Source organism: Monoraphidium neglectum, assembly GCF_000611645.1.
Source record: "Monoraphidium neglectum strain SAG 48.87 unplaced genomic scaffold scaffold00420, whole genome shotgun sequence".
NCBI classification, from domain to species: Eukaryota; Viridiplantae; Chlorophyta; class Chlorophyceae; order Sphaeropleales; family Selenastraceae; genus Monoraphidium; species Monoraphidium neglectum.
Genome location: NW_014013208.1, coordinates 1 through 17,290, shown reverse-complemented (window position 1 = coordinate 17,290; position 17,290 = coordinate 1). Strand labels below are relative to the sequence as shown.

Genomic DNA, 17,290 nt, shown 5'->3' with positions numbered 1-17,290 from the left:
GGCTCGCGCCGCACGCCGCACCAGCCAAACAGGCCCGGCGTGGGGCTGTCCTCCGCGGCCGTCAGCATCACGTCAAACGCCGCAGCCCGTGCGGCGCGCAGCGGGTCTGCATCCAGCCCCCAGCCATGGCACGCCTGCCCCTGAAGTTGAGCAAGGTTGGGTGGTTTGCATGTGGGGTTGTCTCAGCAAGCTTGAGCAAGGTCTGGGGGCCACAACGAAATTAGACATCTGCTCGGCGAGTCAAGGGCTGCATGCGGAGCCCAGAACAGTGTCACCACACTTTTCATGGTGATAGGCCCGCCCCTGTGGGCCCCCCACCCTTGCGTTGACCCGCCCGAGCCGGCGCCCACCTGGCCTGTCACGCTTGTTATGGAGACACACCATAACTCCTCCTCAGCCCGGCACACGCGCTCGTCTTGCGCCACGCCCGGGCCCCACACCGCCACGCCCCCTGTGGCGTCTGGGCCGACTGCAATATCCACATCCTCCACGTCTGCCGGGAGAATGGACCTGAGCTTCTGTATGGCGGAGGCCAGGCCGTCCTGGCTGATGGTCACCAGGCCCGCGCTGACGCGCAGGCCCCCTTGGCCCGCCCGCGCTGCGTGGGCGTACGCCGCGCCCAGGTGCGTCTTCGGGCCGCCCCCATCGCAGCACTCGAGCCGCGCTGCCGTGCGCAGCAGCTGCAGCTCCATTGCCATTTCGGCCGGGGAGCGGCCACGGCCGCCGCCGCCAGCGCCTGCGCCGGCCCCCGCCCGGCCTGCGCCGCTCGCAGCTGGCGCTCGGTGCACGCCCGCTGACGTGGACGCGCCGGTCTGCCCAGCAGCCGGCGGCACGTACTGGCCCACCGCACCTTTGATGCAGATAAACACGCCGTAGTGCCTGGGCGCAGCCGCGTCAAAGGCCTGGGCGACTTTGTCGTCATCGCCCACCGCCTCCCAGGCGGCCCAGTCTGCTGCGCAGGCAGACACAGCAACTGCCGCGTCCTCGCAGACCGCGCCTGCCGCGTCGGCGAGCGGCTGCCGCAGAGGCGGCTCACCCTGCGCGTCGACATCCATTGTCTCCTTCTGAGCATCCAGCGGCTTGGGGCCGAGCATGCCGAATGGGGTGTAAACCTCAAGCCGCGGCTTCTTAGCGGGTGGCTGCAGCTCTGGCTGGGCCACCTCCCGCAGCTGCTGCTGCTGCTGCTGCTGCTGCTGCTGCTGCTGCTGCTGCTGCTGCTGCTGCTGCTGCTGCTCCTGCCAAGTGCGCGGCTGCCTGCTCTGCAGCTGCTTGCTACCTGCAGCCGGAGACTGGCACTGGCGAGCGGCTGATGTGCTGTTCCTCTCAACGAGGCGCCTGCGGCAGTCCGCTGCGGCGGCGCGGGCGGCCTCCTGTTGGCTGGAACCCACGCCCCAGCCGCGGCAGGCGCCCTGAATATGCCGCGTGGGATAAGCGGTGATGGCATGAATGGTGTGAGCATATCGAGCTTTTATTTGGCAGCAGCATGCGCACCACTAATCCCTCAACATGCTCAATGTGCCCAAGCCAGCTACACTCAGGGCCCGGCAGCAGCCCAACCTTTGCACGGGATGCCCCAACGGCCGACCCAAACCCCAGCTCGCAGGCCCAAGGCAGCCCGGTACGCTCACGCCCGAGCCCACCTCGAGGCTGCCCTCCTCCACGCCGCAGCACCACCACGTTTCCTTGTCCGCAAAAAACACTTGGCGCGGCGCCGCGCCCTCCTCCTCGACCCGCAGCCCCGGTCGCGAGTCGCGGCTAACGCATGCAGTGACCTTGGACCCCGACGCCAGGGTCCTGAGAATCTTGTCTTGTTCTGCCAACGGGTCATCCGCCCGCCACACCGGGCGCTCAGCCCGCTGGTGCAGGCTGGACGGGGGCACGGGCACAGACGCGGGCGCTCTGGCCGCCGCGGGGACGCCGTGCGTGGCTGCTGCGGCGCTCAAGGGCTCGGGGACCGCCGCCGCCAGCGCCGCCGAGGGTGCGGGACGGAGCGCAGCCGCGAGCGCCGACCTCAAATTGAGGGGCGGGCGGGTGCGGGCCGATGCTGCAGGTGCACCTGCGCCGCCCGCCCCTGGGGTGCCACCAGACTGGGCTGCGCCGGGCTTATGCTGCGCCGGCGCCGGCGGCTTTGCGCCCGTCGCTGCTCCCAGCGGCGCGCCGCGTCCACCCCCAGCAGTCGCGGCTGCGCCGCCGTTGCCGACGCCAGCGGCACGCCCCGCGCACCCAGGCGCCGCGCCAGCCAGCAGCGACCCCGCCGCTGCCGCCGCCGCCGCGCGGGGCGCCGCGCGCCCTGCGGCCGTCTTGGCTGCGGCGGTGGACAGCGGCTGCGCCCCGCTTGGCGCCAGCTGCCCTGGCTTTGATTGTGCGACTCCTTGCTTGCGCTGGTGCAGGAGGGTGCGCACAAAACCGTCCTCCATCAGAGCGGCCAAGCCGCAGCCGGCGCCTGCCGCGGCGGCCGCCGCCGCGCCGCCGCGTGTCGCGGCAGGCCCCGCGCCGCTGCAGGGCCCTAGCTGCGCCGGCATCCAGGGCCCATAAGCCAGCATGGATGAGCGCAGGGCGCCCTCCAGCCTCCCGTTCCACTCATCATGTTGCGCCTGCAGCGCGTTTGCCGCGGGCTGCGTCGGGACCTGCATCAGCACCCGCGCCATGGACATCACGCGACTGCTGTCCACCGTCTGCGCCCGCTGGCCCCCGACGCCGCCGCCGCCCGCAGCAACGGCGCTGGCGGCGGCGTCGGCGTGCAGCAGGGAGTCCCGCGCCAGCACGGCGGCCTCCGGGTGTCCCCACAGGCCACCCGGCCACACCTCGCGGGCCAGGATGCGGGCGTACGCAGGAAAGCGCAGCGCGGCAAGCGCGTCGCCGCGTGCCTGCTGGCCGTATGACTCTTGCACGCGCAGCACCGCTCTGTCCAAAGCCGCCGCCGCCGCCTTGGCGTCCACGGCAGCCGCCCAGCGCGGCGGCGCGCCGACGTCGCCCGTGCCGCCTGCGGCGCTGCCATCATTACCGTTGCCGCCACCGCCGCCGCCGGAGGCGTCCCAGGCCAAGTCGTCCACGTGAAAGGTACCGGTGAGCAGACGGGCAAGTAAGCGCTCGCCGTAGAGCTCGGCGGTGCTCATAAGGTCCTGGCTGCAAAATGTCAGCGCGCCGCCCGGGCGCCGCGTCACGACGGCCTTGCTCGCCATGCAGCCCTCGGGGCCGCCGAGGCCCGGCGCGGAGTGCAGGCTCACAATCTTGAGGCCGGCTGAGGCGGCGGCGGTGGGGGCGCACTTGTCCTCGACGTCGCCGGTGGGCAGGCTGACCACCTCAACCCCCGTGGGGCTGAAGGAGTGCCCGCGGAAGATGAGCTGGGCGTTGGTCTGGCGCAGCAGGGGGTTGGGGAGATGGGAGGGGTTGAGCATGGCTCCACTTGAGCAAAAGGGATTTGCTGGCGGATGCCTGGAAAGCGAAGGGTCGCGATTGCACTTACAGGGGAGGGGCGTGCCTTTCGCATCCTGCCCTGCCCTAGACAAATCGTATGGCGGGGCCCTGGTCCCTCAGTCCCCCCCCCCCCCGCCACCCCCGTCCCTCTCACCGGCCCCAGCGCCGCCTGAACCGTCTCTGCAGTCACGTAGGGCCGCCCGTAGATTTGGTGCGCTCCATCTCGTCGGCTGTCCTCGTTACCAGGCGACAGCGCCGCGGGGTCGGTCCAGCAGCTGGCGTGCGCCGTCCTGAGCGCGGCCAGCAGCAGCGGCCCGCAGTCGTCAGGATGGCCGCGGGTGATCTCCGCCAGCCGCGGCTCGTCCGCCTTGCGGATGACGGCAGCAGTGCCGTTGGCAGCCAGCAGGGCCTCCAGCGTCTGCACAGCCAGAAGCGGGTGCCAGATTGGCCAGGCCTCCACCTGCCACATAGAAGCGCGGGTGCCGTCGGGCTTGGCGCTGGTGATCACGTAGGTGCCGCGCAGTGTGCGGCTCATGAGATCAAACGGACCGCCGCCGGCTGCAAAGGCCTCCCAGATGCCGCGGCTTGCGACGCAGCCGTGCACCAGCCACGCGCGCAGCTCTGGCACCTGATGGTGGAGGGAGCCGAGCATGTTTTGAGGGCGGGGTACCCATTGAGCTTGCTGTTTGAAGAGGTGGAGGTGGATGCACAGCGTCAGGGTCTCGCAAAGAGGGATCAAGGAACACTTGAACCTCTTGCAGCTGCGCCCGTACCTGCGGCCCGGCAACCTCACAACAAGTGGCGATCACGTACCTGCGCCGCAATGGGCAGCGTTCGCAGCGCTGCGTGGACGATCAGGGCGATGTCGGCGGCCTCCTGCTGTGCGTTCTGCGCCGACTCCCAGAGGAACACTCGCGGCACGACGTGGCTGCTGCCGCCGCCGCCGCCGCCGCCACCCGCCACGCCACCGGCGGCGCCGCACGCCTGGCCAAGGCGCGTCATGGCCGCAAGAACTTGTGTGATGGGGAAAAATCCTTTGGAGAACATCCCCCCTTCGACTGGCATGTTGAAGCTATCTGTGACACCACAGGCGCGGCCGATCTCAGCCGCCAGGGTGCAACCGGCCACGTTGATGGAGGTCATGTGTGGCGCCTCCTCTGGCGGCGGGGAAACAAAGGGCAAAAGCGCAAGGGCATGGGGCGCGTGGACGATGGAAAGAGGATGGATGGGTGCAGAAGGTGGCCCAGGGGCTTGGGGCTGCCCAGCGACGGCTGACTGGCTGGCGGGAGCTGATCGGGGCCTGCCAAAAGCCGCATGCTGACAGACTGTGTCAGCGAGCGCAACGCAACCTTGAAGGCGGCAGGCCTGCAGGTTTGAGGTGCAGCACAACTCACCGTGGTTCCCTTGGAGGCACAGAGTTGACGCTGGCCATGCGATGCGCGCCAGGAACACTAGCATGGCGCACTCCATGCTGCTGGGCCCTGCAGGTCGGGGCGCAGCATGCCGGCAGCCAGCCAGCCGCGCGTGAGGAGGCGTGCGCTGCATGTTGGGCAGCCAATGATTGTTGTGAAACCCACGCTTGCTTGTTCCCTGAGGCAGCGAGCGGAGAACTCACCGCGGTCAATGTAGTCCCCCAGGAACACCAGCTTGGGGGGCTCTGCGACGGCAGCAGCGCCGGGCGCAACGGCCGCGTCGCCGAGTGGGGCGAGGTGCTGCAGCAGCGCCTTGGCCATGGTCTCCGCGTCGCCGTGGACGTCCGCCACGAGCGTCAGGACAGGGGCCCCTGGGATATTTGGTCGACGCCAGGAGGGCGCGAGCGCAGGTGGTGGCGCACAACAGACGGGGACAGGTGGAGCAGGAGCGGATGTGGGGTTGCCCGGCACCTGGCTGGGCTGCGGGGCGCCGGAACGAGACATGTTGGACAAATCACATGTGAGCACTCAACCCCCAGGCACCCGCTGCCTGCCAACGATCAAGGTTGGCACCTGCGCAAGCGCCAGCTGTGAACATACACAATCACAAGCGCGCTGGCGCATGCACACGCGCGCGCGCTCCCCACAGACCAGACTGCACAAATCCCTTGATCGCTCACCCTCCTGAGTAGACAGTCCCACAGGCGCCGCAACAGGCCCCTCGTGCATGCGTGCCTGCAGGTGCGCAGCTGCCAGCAGGCCAGTTGCACGAGGCATGTTGAGGCCAAGTGCGTGCACGATCGCTGTCGCTGCCCCCAGCAGCACAGCCGGCCCTTGGATCGGATGCGCCTCCACGGCAGACTTGAGGGTGGCTGCAATGAAGTGGCCATGAGCACCAGCGGCGGCGAGCCACCTGCGGTGCAGAGAGCAAGGCGGCGTTTGCTGCAAGTCAGCAGCAGCGTTTGACCCGCGCGCGGTTGGTGGTGCTCAGGAAGCCCCAGCTGGCCAGATCCACAGAGTCACACAGGTAACAGCAGTTACTCCGCAAGTTTGCGGGCCCGGCAGACCTCTTGGTATCCATCAAACCCGTGTTCAGCCCGCGTTCAGCCGCTGCCAGCTGTTTTGACCTCGTGCATCATGGTTATATGAACGAATGTAACATCGGCGAATAGAAAGGCCTAATCAGTGCTGGAGGCTGAACACATGTGTGAGTGCCGCTGTTGACCCTTCGAGTTCATTTGCACCATGCCGGGTGCCGTTGCTGCGTGGATCACCTCTACAGCAATCCTGAACCAGGCTACAAGCAATATTCTTCTGATGGACAGGCCTGCGGCGCTGGTGGGGTGATCTGGCGGTGCCGCATGGCAGCCAGCACTTCTGTGCGTGTGGTGCTGCGAAAAGCGGCTAGAGGGCAGGGGTTGGTGGGATGCTCCCCTAGGTCCTTCATGCAATCGAACTGCCACAGCAATGCATCCAGAGCATGTGCCCATGGTCCCAGCCCGCCCATATGGTTGAGGTCCACGCACCAACATGGCCGCCTTGCATGGCGGACGCATGGGCTGCTTTGCAATAGCCCAAGGCGTAGCAGCCACAGCTGATCACGCCACCGCCAAGAAATTGCGTCCCGCATGGCTGACGCCAGTCCTTTGAGTGTGGCTCAAGCTGTGCCTAGGTTCCCGCCATGCGCCTCGCGCACCGCATAGTCAATGGCTGACTCTACAGCGAGCCTGTCTACTACTCAAGCACAGCTGCCAGCAGCGCGGTGGTGACCGGTTCGGCCTTTGTCCCTTGCGGTCATGAGCTGCAGCCAGCCTTGAAGCATGGCAGGGGTTGTTGTACAGTATGTTGCCCGGACGGCACTTGCAGCTGCGCATGCCGCTGCCGCGGATGGGCTCCCAGGGCGCCAGTGGCTAATTACTATCCGTGGCTGACACATGGCCTGCGAGGCAAACCTGAGCGCTGTATCGCATCTAGCGGACTTTGGTAGATCCGAGATCCATTGATAATCCAGGAGTAGGCCGCGTGCTGATTTCACGAAGCATGAAAATCATAACAATAAATGTGCATTCGTGTCATGGATGTATAACACATCCTGATACGCTTGTCTGCTGCTTGCCTGAAGCGCTGACATTTTCGCATGCTCTGATGCACACTGAAGTGCTGGACGACTGGACTCGCCAGCCACATGGCCCACTCTGTTCTGTTGCGATGCTTCCACCAACCTACAATTTATTAATGATGCAAAGCCACATATGAAGCCTCATTTCAACACGGGAACCCGGTACCAGGAATCCTCATGGACCCCTGCCGACCGTTGCGGCGTTGCAGTCATGCAATTGCTTTCATGCTGGGTTGCGCGAATCGCTACTGTACACAGCTTTGTCACATGAGCTAATCGCTGACCCTTTCTGATGAATCCGGACCTTACCCAACACCTGCTGCATGGAAAGGATCGACGTGCTCTGTCCACTCTTGTGAGGTGGGGTAGTGTACATACCCGCCGTATCACAAGTCGACCAGCAGCACAATCAACCAACAGCAGAGAACTAGAAATGCACCACCGGCCAGCAAACCCATCTTGCATCCACAGAAGCCTTTTGAAAAGATATCTTCAAGGTAGCCAGTCTGGCCAGCATGCCCCGCAATTTCCACACCCCGGTGGCTGGCCGACAGCTGCTTTTGGGGTTGGCGCTGCGGCAATCTCCAGCCAAGATGACCACGAGACAACCGCATCCACCCAGCGGCACCAGCCAAACCATACCGTTGCACATGCTGCTGGTGCTGCTGGCCCTGGCGGCGGCCCCTGCATGCAAGGGCCATGGCTATCTTCAGACCCCAAGGAGCCACAACTGGGCGGCCTACGAGGAGGGGTGTTTCTACGACCCCCAGAGTGGCAACGGCCTCGGAGTGAGCGCTCCGCCCTAGATTCCTGGGCCCTGCGGCTATCCCTTCCAGGGTGCAATGACAGACTTTGTCAACCGCCCATCCCCCTCATAGGAAACCTGTTTGCCCGGAACCACATCACCTTGAGGGTCAAGCTGACCGCAAACCAGTGAGTCCTGCGTCATGGCCGTTGTCCCAAGGCTCACAGCTGGCGGGCGCTGGTGTGCCTCGCCCCCCTTCATGCACCAGGGCCACAGGACACACACCCCCTGGCCCTTTTACGTCTTGATTTATCATTGACGTGCGTCCCATAACACCCACTTTACCCCGCAACAGCGCTGGAAAGTTCGTGCTCCGTGTGTGCCCGCAGACCACCAACCTGCTGGACGAGGCTTGCTTCTCCTCCGCTCACCTGGTCTGTGCAGACAATGAACAGCGCGATACCTGGGTCACAAGCGCCGCTGTCAGCGACTACACTGGGCAGGCAAGCATGCTATATGTGAGGGTGCCACAGCTTTGAGTTTTCTCTGCAGTGTGCTCGCACGGCCGCCAGGCCCAACTCGAGGATGGGAGCGTGCGGTCAGTCAGCCCAGTCAGCTGAGATTGCTGGGTTACACTATGACACCGCCTGCGAACTGCCCCCAACTTGTCTCAGTGTGCATTCAGGGCGCTACGACACATGCCACCACTGCCAAACCTGCGCAGCACATGCTCCTGCTGGCATCTCAGGCGCTGTGGTGTTGCGAGCAGTGGCAGCACATCGCAACGCAGTCCTGCATCCCCACCGGCTGTGACCGCACGTACTGCGGCTCCTATGCCGATGGTGAGAGCACACATCATTCTTAGGGCCTTCAACTTACTTCTACGATTTGTTTCGTCCAGTCTGTGCAGTGCTGCCCTGTGGTTGTCAGCTGCACCGTGCAGCCTGCAACCTGGCAGCAATGCGGACAAACGCATTCCCCAGGCAATGCAGCAACTGCTGGCCTTGTCTGCATAACCTTTCTGCATGACGCCCGCACTTCTCACCACCACTGCAAGGACAAACCTCACCACTGGTCCCCCCGGGTTTTGCAGCAGAAGCACAGCGCAGGACTACTACCAATTGCCCAGACATCTTGATAAGCTGGTCGGTCACCCCCTCCCCCTCGCCCCCGAGTGCGCCTTCCCCACCCCTTTCTCCATCTCCTTTGCCGCCCATCTTGCCATCTCCCTCGCCGTCTTCTTCACCATTGCCGCATCCTCGCCGCCTCCCTCTTTAACTCCCTCGCCTCGTCCCCAGCAGCACAGTCACAAGCAATGGTTGCAGCACCGCGGCTTGCTTCTGCCAGACGCCCCATCTGGGTTGTACGCGAACTGCTATGATGCCACCTGCACGGCGTTCCTGCAGTGTTCCAACGGTGTTGCATATGTGCAGCCCTGTCCAGCAGGGCTGATATGTGCAGCCCTGTCCAGCGCGGCTGATCTATGACCTGGTTGGGCGCGCTTGCAACTGGCCAGCGGCCGCGACATGCACCCGCACCCGCCCCTAATATTGTGTAACTTTGGACGACACACACACCACGACATTGGGAATGCAACTTGTCCGCACATGAGTAGAGTGCCCCAGCATTTGGACATCGCTGCCCGCAGCTCAGCAGCGGCGGGCGCAGCGTGCACAGCACGACATTCAGTGACAGCCATCTGCTCGGCCCCACAGTCTGCATATGTGTTTGGCATGTTGAACTGCGTCCGTAGTTATATTGTCCGCTTTCGTACCATGTTCTCTGATCAAAATTTTCGCATGTAGTTCGGCGCCAGCACGGGCGACACGCGAGAGGCACGCGCATAGGCAACTGCTTCGCAATCATTGAAGCCGTCCAAACTTATTTGGCAGGCGCGGCCGTAGCCAGGCGCAACTGTGGCGCACCTGGTCCGCTGCAGCAATGAAGCAGCGCGTGATCGACAACGGCGCGCGCGGTTACCCTTCGTACTGATGGCTGCATAATGAGCAGCAGCGGCAAGCGCAGGCGCACCGGCTTGTTGGCAACGCTGCGCATTCTGGACGGAGCAGATGAGTGGGAGGCGCAGGGCTTCTCGCAGCCGCGCAAGGTGGCGAGGCACGGCCATGGCTCGCGGCACGCAGCGCGGTCTGATGCGGCTGTCACCCGTGCGGGCCCCCAGGTCGGCATATGAAATGAGACCTGGCACAAAACCTAAGGGAATGTAAAGGCTCTGCATGCCGGTCAGCAGCACAGCGCTCTCATGCCTGGGCGGCTGCAACGATGGACAGCCGTCAAGTACCACACTCACTCGCAGGCTGCATTCGCGGCGGTCTCGCAGGACCAGCACACAGGCTCTGGCCCCACCCCGCCCAGCACCGGCGGAATTGACGTGGTTCCCGCCACGCCCGAGGACGAGCTGGGAGCAACTTTACCGGCGCAGAATCCCTGGGAGCAGAAGCAGCGGCAGGAGCAGCAACGAGTGCCGTCACCAGTGCACGAATTCAACCCGGCGTCGCACGTCCTCGACGCGCTGCCGGCCAGTGCGGGGAGCCTCGGTCAGGAGCGACAGCAGGAGCAGCAGCGGCCAGCTGCGGACGCCCCGCCAGCCGCAGGGCTCACGCGCTCGCTGTCTGATACTATTTGTGTGGTCCCAAGCTCCCCGCTGTCTGACAAGCAGGCGGAGGCGGCCCCAAAGTCGTCGCTTGTTTACTTCCCAGCCCCCAGCCAAAAGCAGCACGCCGCGGCGTCGTTAGGTGGCTTTGGTGGCTTTGCATTTCCCAAGGCTGGCGCAGCGGGCGATGTCACGCCTGACATGAAGCGCACGCGGCGGGCGGCGGCTGCTGGGACCAGTGAAGATGCGGCGACGGCAGCCACGGCCCAGGCGCAGGTGGCGGATGCCAGCGCCTGCATTGAGGAGACAGTTGCTGCGACCCCACCTGACATTGTGGTGGATTCCCCACTGCCGCACTCGGGGCCAGTGCACCTAGGCGCCACACAGCAGCTTGTGCTGTTGGCGCGGCAGCCACGGGCTGAGGAAGTGCCACATGTGTCGTTGGTGGAGACGGCCCCCAAGAAGGAAGCTGTGGGGCTTCAGCAGATGACCCTTGTGTCGCTGCCGCCACCACATCAGCAGCAACAACAAGAGCAGCAGCAGCAGCAGCAGCAGGCGGGCAAGAGTTTGGAGGATAAATTGCAGGCAAGTGGGGTCGAACAGGCAGCCCAGCAGCACACAGGGCGTCCTGGCGAGCACAAGAAGTTGGATGGGCGGCAACGAAGGGAGCAGCAGCAGCAGAGCGAGCCAGAGCACAAGCAGGAGGCTGGTCGAGAGGAGCGGTGGAGGCAGGAGCATCTGCGCCTGCAGGAGCAGGAGCAGCAGCAGCTGCACAAGCTGCTGGGTCCGCCGCAACCTGCCAGCCAAGCGCCCGCCTGGACCGGGGCAGACCTGACAGGAGCCGCGGCTGCAGCGCCGCATCAGGGTGCCAGCAGCAGTGGCGAGGGCATAGCCGCAGTAAATATGGGCGGCGGCAGCCGTAGGGCAGCAACGGAGCGGCGCTCGGAGCGCCACCGGCAGGTGCCCAAGGTCATGAGCTCCAGGCAGGAGCCTCAGCCGCCGCAAAAGGCGCAGCTTCAGCAGGAGTGCAGCAATGTGGCCGGCGCGCCCCGCCCCATGGCCCGTCTGGTGCTGCGGCAAGTCGATAAGACGGGCAGCGGGGGTGGCAGCAGCGGCGGCCGAGGGCTCGCCAGGGGCTTCAGCCCTGCAAAGTCGGCCTATCCGGCCGCAGCCCCCCTGGCGCTGCCACCACTGCCCGCGGCTCCGCCGCCGCTCGTTCCTCAGATCGCCTCCGCGCGAACAGTGCTGCAGCAAGACGTCGCAGCCGGCCGGAGCCCTGCCAAGCCGCACACGGCGACCGCGCAGCCGCTTGTACTGCCAAGGGCAGCTTCGCCTCAGCAGCCCCCAGCACTGGTGATACCCAGGGCAGCGCCTCTTCCTCCCGCTCCTCTGCAGGAGCAGCAGCAGCAGCAGCAGCAGCAGCAGCAGCAGCAGCAGCAGCAGCAGCAGCAGCAGGCACCTCTTATGGTTAAGGTTGAGGCAGCTGGCAGCGCAGCACCTACGGGACCGCCATCACCCCCAGTCATGCGAAAGCTCTTTGGATGCGGGCTTCAGGGACAGCACGGCTGCGCACTTCAACCGACAGAGACTACCATGCCTGCAGGTGCCGCACAGCACCCACCAAAGCAGCAGCAGGAGCAGCAAGATCAGCAGCAGCAGCCACCAGCAGTGACATCAATGCGCTCCCTCGCATCACCTGGCAAGCGCTCCAGCGCGGCGCAGTCAGTTATGGCTACCGTGGTGGGGGAGGGCGTGGTCGCCGCCGCGGCCTCGGCAGCGGCGGAGCCCAGGGCGCCCCCACAGCAGCGGGATCAGCAGGTCCCTGTGAAAGGCGGACGGGTGCAGGCGGCTCCTGGCGAGCCCTCAGCAGGTGGTGCAAGCCTAGCGTGTTTGGGCCTGCTGCCAGAGGGGCCTGCAGCCTCAGAACCGCTTGCAGCACCGGTTCCTGCCGGCGCCACCGGGCCACCTGCCGCCTCCGCAGGGCCCGACGGGCATGCGCCCCTCGTGCAGCTTGACACGCTTTTTGGCACGACAGGGCCAGCAGCAGCACACACTGCCCTTGCAGCAGCTGCAGCCCCAGAAGTGATGTCGGACTCAGACGACGACGAGGACGATGACGTCAACGCCGCCGGCGCCCATTCCATCGTTCGCGCCGTGCAGCGCGTCAACGCGAGCCAGGCGCCTGGCAGCCAGGGCGCCGCGGGCTCGGGCGACGGCGTCGCGTCGGGGGTGCTGCGGCTAGAGCTGCGTGACTACATGGAAGACGAGGAGCTGGTGGCTGGGTTCATGGGGGACGGCGACTGGCAGCTCTACCCCTGGCAGGTGACAAGGGGGAGGAACTGCTTGGAGCCAAAGCTGTTTTGGGCAATGGAGAGGGGTGCGCGAGGGCAGTGAAGTGCGATGCGACTTGAGGATAGGTTCATCACAGAAACCTGCATTGTAGCCTGGAGGAGGGTTGGCACTGCCATCATGTTGCCCTACCGGCCCATCGCATCGCACGCCGCATCCGCCGTCGTCCAAGGCCGAGTGCCTGAGCCTCGAAGGCGTCCTGGCGGGCCGCAACCTGGTGTACTCAGCGCCCACCAGCGGCGGCAAGAGCCTCGTGGCCGAGGCGCTGGCCGTGCGGCGGCTGCTGCAGACCGGGCGCACGGCGCTGGTGGTGCTGCCATACCGCGCGCTGTGCGAGCAGAAGGTGGCCCACTTTGACCGCGTGCTGGGCGGGAGGTGGCCGGTCAAGGAGCTGTACGGTCAGCACGGCGGCCTGGACATTCAGGGCGTAGGTGGGTGTGGCTGGGCGATGCTCGCAGTGCAGCAGGCTTATGCGCCGTAGAACCGGCTCGCTTCTTTGCAAGGGGTGCTGCCGCTCACGGGCTGGTCTGGATGACCGAGGGGCATCGACTTTGAAGTTGCTGCCTTGCATCTAACGCGCTCCCTTGCACTTTTCAACGCGTCTCACCTCCCTGTCAGCGCGTGCAAGCCCCGCCTCGCCCCTGCGTCATACATCCTTCCAACCGCCAGGCGTCGTGGTGTGCACCATTGAGAAGGCGCACGCCCTGGTGCAGCGCATGCTGGAGGACGACAGCCTCCACAACCTGGGCTGCGTCGTGGTGGACGAGCTGCACATGGTGGGGGTAGCTTGTGTCCTCCTGGGGCATCAGGGTGTGCCTTAGCTCCTGGCTCCAGGGGTTCAGAGGCCTCCCGTTGTGAAAGTGCATCCCTGGGGCATGCGCGGCACGTTTAGACCCGGCGTCGCCTGGCGCACCAGCCGCGCGCCGGCGCTCGCGGCCGAGCGGCCCCAACCTCGTGCTCGCCTGGATCGCGATCTCGGGGCTCAGGTCGGGGACGAGCACCGCGGCAACCTGCTGGAGTGCATGCTGACCAAGATCCGCTTCAAGACGGCCAAGGTCCAGGAGGAGCGCGCCACGGCCGCGGCCGCAGCCACCGCCAGTCAGCAGGGCACCGCCGGCGCGAGCGGCGCCGGCGCAGCGCGCAGCCCGGGGTCGAGCGGCGGGCCGGGGCTGTCGTCCCCGATGCTGTCGTCGCAGGCTGTGGCGGGGTCGAGGAGCGAATACGAGCAGCAGGTACGCGCACAAGCGTTTTTGTGGGTGCTTGGGTATGCACATGCTTGTTTGTGCACGTGCGCGCGCGCGCGCGCGTCTGACTGTGACTGCATGCGACGTGAGGGTGCGTGCAACATTTTTCACTGTATGTGCATGATGGCACTGTGTGTTAGTAATGATGTCAGCCGAATGGCTTTTGCAAATCCTGAAGGGCGGCCTGAGCGCGACCACTATTACCAAGGTAGGTACTGAGCCTGAACCCCATTCAACCCCTGCCCCAACAGGTCCAGATCATCGGCATGAGCGCCACCCTCCCAAACGTGGGTGTTGTGGCGCGCTGGCTTGACGCGGCCCTCTACGAGACCGACTACCGCCCGGTGCCCCTCGCACACTACGTGGCGGTGGGTCGCCTTGTCAGCTATAATGCGGGCCTGCATGTGGGGCCCCTGTTTGGCTGGGGCAGGCCCAACGCCTGCACAGCGCGCCCCCTTGGGAGGGAGGGGGGTCCGCCCAGCCGCAGTGATGCCTCATCGTTCGCCCGCATGTGAAATACACGGAAGTCCTCTTCACAAAGCATAACGTCTGTGCAACGTGCGGCCCGCTCATGATCTTGTTTTCGTGCGCTATCTGGGGCCGCAGGTCGGGCGTGAGCTGTTTGGCGAGGACGGCGCGGTGGCGCGCACGCTGGACGCGCCGCCCACCTGGCCGGACATGGACGCGCGCGACCACGAGAAGCGGGCCGGCGCGGTGGCGGCATGGCTGTGCCATGAGACGGTGCAGGGCGGCCACTCCGTCCTGATGTTCTGCAACAGCAAGAACGGCTGCCAGGTGGGATCGGCATAGGAAGGAGGGCGCCCACGGCACACACCAGCAGCACTGCCAATATTTGGACCTCGTTCCTGTCCGACCATCACCGTTTGCATCGTGGCCCTTTGGCGACGCAGTGGGTTGCTGAGCTTTGCGGCCCCTCGCCTGCCAGCAGCCGACTGCAGACCTGACAGCACCCAAGCACAGCACATTCCTCGACCGCGCCTGCCACCGCGGCTCATGCACACATCCCCCACCAGAACGAGGCCAGGCTGCTGGCAGAGCGCCTGGACGTCCCCGAGCGCCCGGGGCCCCTGTGCGAAGAGGCGGCGCGCGACGGCGCGGCGAGCAACCGGGAGTGGGCGGTGGCGGAGCTTCGGGGCCTCAGTCACGTCAACAAGAGCGCCCAGGACCTGCTGCTGCAGGTGCGGCCGCCGCTTGCTGCTCGGCTCGGCTGGGGCAGGCCGACCCCACAGCTGCATTGTGCTGCATGCGGAATCAGCCCAAGACTCGCTGCTGCAATCGCACATGACGGCCCTGGTGTGCCTTGACAACGTTGTCGCCGCCGGCACTGTGTGGGTCGTGGTCGCCAGGTGGTGCCCAAGGGGGTGGCGTTCCACCACGCGGACCTGACCTCAGAGCAGCGCTCCCTGGTGGAGAGGGCCTTCGCGTGCGGTGAGGCGCCGCGGCCCCTCGCGCTGTCCAGACGGCCTGACAGAGTGGCGGCGGAGACCTGCTCGCAAGGGGCACCCCCCCCCCCTACAGAAAGGGGGGTTGCGCTGGCTTTCGGCCCTGAGGGCTGGTGCGCTGTTTCCTTTGCCCTGCTTCATCTCCCAAAGTTCAAGTCCCTTGCCACCTCCCAACCTGCAATTTCCCAATTCCTGAAGGTGCCGTGTCCATCCTGGCGGCCACCTCCACCCTGGCCGCCGGCGTGAACCTGCCCGTGAGGCGCGTGGTGTTCCGCCAGAACTACATCGGCACCAAGGACTGCCCCCTGGACGCCACGCGGTACCGACAGATGGTGGGCAGTAAAAACGGGGCTTCGGGGGGTGGGCGTGGCGGCGTGTCCTGAGGCAGCTTCTCATAGTCGTTCTGCTCGGTCCTGGCACCCTGCCGCATTCACAAAGGCGACTGGCCTGTGGCTAGTCACGCGCACCACACCCGTGAGAGCCTGCGGCCGTCGGCCTGCGCTTTTGCCTGCTGCACATTCACCTCTTCCGGCCAACTGCACCAGGCCGGCCGTGCGGGGCGTGCGGGCATCGATTCTCAGGGCGAGGCCATCCTGCTGGGCAACCTGACCAACAACCTGGCGCTCATTCGGGTGGGCGGGTGGTTCAAGTGGCTTTTGGGGGTGGGGGCTTTGAAACAGACCGTGCACCCCTCTGCTTGTGGCATCAGCCACAGACTAGGCTGTGATCGAAAAGCCTTTGCCCGTAGAAGTGAAAAGTTATGCCTGGACATGCTCCTCGTTCAGAGCCTCTGGGATCCCCGCCACACCTCCAGTCACATTCGCCGTCCATCCATCTGTCTGTCCTTCCAAGTCGCCATGGACTTGCAATCCCCTATGTGCGCAGGAGCCGCCCGCCCCCATCCACAGCTGCCTGCGCGAGCCAGACCGCGACCATCCAGGCCGCCTGGGCATGCGGCGCATCATCCTCGAGGCGGTGGCGGTCAACGCGGTCAGCACCACCGCCGATGTGGAGCGCTTTGTCAAGTGCGAGGGGCGCAAGGGGCGGATGTGGGGTGCCGTCGCGGTGGGATGGCGGACGGCCGCGCGTGGATTGAGCGCGGCAAGCACCCTGAACCTTAAGAATGGGGACCAGACGGCGCAGCACTCTCTAGTCCCGGAATGTGCTCTGAAGGCATAGTCGCAAGCGTGTCTGAATATGGCCAAGCAGACGCCACGCTGGCAGTCTCACACACACACACACACACACACACACACACACACACACACACACACACACACACACACACACACACACACACACATGCACCCCTGCCCAGGTGCACCCTGCTCAACGCGTCCAGCCCCGACTTTGACACTGTTGTGAAGAGCACCCAGGCGGCGCTGCAGCAGCTGTTCCACCACCGCTTCATCACGTGAGCCGCGGGCCGGCTCATCCCCAGCTGCACCCCGGCCGCAGGGCCCGCCCACGTAGCATGCCGCCGGCGCTGACGCGGGGCGCCGGCCGCAGCGGCCCTCGACCTCACATAGGCGCGGCCTTGCCCCCGGCCACTCCCCCCCAAAACAATTACGCGTCACCACCACCCAGGTGGCGCAAGCCAGACAACGTGTGGGAGGTCCTGCCGCTCGGCCGCGCGAGCGCCGGCACGGGCAGCGTGCTGGGCCCCGACCAGGCGCTGGCCCTCAAGGCGGAGCTGGACCGCGCGCGCGAGGGCCTGAACCTGGAGTGCGACCTGCACCTGCTGTACCTGGTGACGCCGCTGCCGGGGCCGGGCGACAAGCTGACAAACGAGCAGTGGAAGACGTGAGGGCGGGGGGCCGTGGGGCGGGGGTTTGGTGGAGGTGGGGGTGGCGGCGGGGTCGCGCGTGCTTATGGGGCGTCGGGCTCTCGTACATGTGCGTATTGAGGGCTCTGTCCAACCGCACCATCT

The 17,290-nt window shown here is 65.8% G+C and overlaps 2 protein-coding genes across 2 annotated transcripts in view; one reads left to right on the top strand and one right to left on the bottom strand.

Moving 5' to 3' along the window:
- The window catches only part of MNEG_3357 (hypothetical protein), a gene marked incomplete at both ends in the record, with an annotated part of 7,022 nt that extends 1,416 nt beyond the window's left edge, over positions 1–5,606 (bottom strand). Inside the window, 8 exons of the mRNA XM_014048166.1 lie at positions 382–1,409; positions 1,641–1,866; positions 2,224–3,356; positions 3,572–4,045; positions 4,231–4,574; positions 4,812–4,898; positions 5,033–5,200; positions 5,510–5,606. Coding sequence (XP_013903620.1) covers positions 382–1,409; positions 1,641–1,866; positions 2,224–3,356; positions 3,572–4,045; positions 4,231–4,574; positions 4,812–4,898; positions 5,033–5,200; positions 5,510–5,606 — 3,557 coding nt within the window. The remainder of the gene's footprint in view (positions 1–381; positions 1,410–1,640; positions 1,867–2,223; positions 3,357–3,571; positions 4,046–4,230; positions 4,575–4,811; positions 4,899–5,032; positions 5,201–5,509) is intronic.
- Positions 5,607–12,389: 6,783 nt separating this feature from the next.
- MNEG_3356 (DNA polymerase theta subunit) lies at positions 12,390–17,167 on the top strand (the record flags this gene model as incomplete). The annotated part of the gene is made up of 13 exons (XM_014048165.1): positions 12,390–12,626; positions 12,826–13,084; positions 13,323–13,429; positions 13,640–13,885; positions 14,149–14,265; positions 14,504–14,692; positions 14,932–15,096; positions 15,265–15,346; positions 15,559–15,692; positions 15,906–15,992; positions 16,246–16,385; positions 16,679–16,774; positions 16,948–17,167. 13 exons carry the CDS (start codon positions 12,390–12,392, stop codon positions 17,165–17,167), a joined length of 2,079 nt encoding a protein of 692 aa, XP_013903619.1.
- Between the last annotated feature and the right edge of the window lie 123 nt (positions 17,168–17,290).